General features: G+C 65.1%; 1 protein-coding gene across 1 annotated transcript in view; it reads left to right on the forward strand.

Annotated features, from left to right (window-relative positions):
* Positions 1–24: 24 nt before the first annotated feature.
* FAAH2 (fatty acid amide hydrolase 2) overlaps positions 25–241 on the forward strand; it is a gene marked incomplete at its 5' end in the record, with an annotated part of 7,134 nt that continues 6,917 nt past the window's right edge. The window contains one exon of the mRNA XM_009332005.1: positions 25–119. Within this exon, the coding sequence (XP_009330280.1) occupies positions 25–119 (95 nt within the window). The remainder of the gene's footprint in view (positions 120–241) is intronic.

Consider the following 241-nt stretch of genomic DNA (forward strand, 5'->3'; position numbering starts at 1 on the left):
AGCTGACCTCGGTTTCCCCTTCATTTGGTGTTCCAGGTGACGTGTGTCGAGGTGGTCGAGGCGTACGTGGAGAGGATCAGGGAGGTCAATCCCCTCATCAACGCCGTGGTTAAGGACAGGTAAGCCGGGGAGGAGAGGGGACGGTTGGCTTGCCGCCACCGCAGCCTTCCTCCGGGCCCCCCTGCCTCCCCAGGCCAGGGTGCTGCATTGCACCTGGGGGCAAGGCAGGGCCCCATGCAGC

The sequence above is a fragment of the Pygoscelis adeliae genome, unplaced genomic scaffold, assembly GCF_000699105.1.
Source record: "Pygoscelis adeliae isolate BGI_AS28 unplaced genomic scaffold, ASM69910v1 Scaffold339, whole genome shotgun sequence".
In the NCBI taxonomy this organism is placed as follows: domain Eukaryota; kingdom Metazoa; phylum Chordata; class Aves; order Sphenisciformes; family Spheniscidae; genus Pygoscelis; species Pygoscelis adeliae.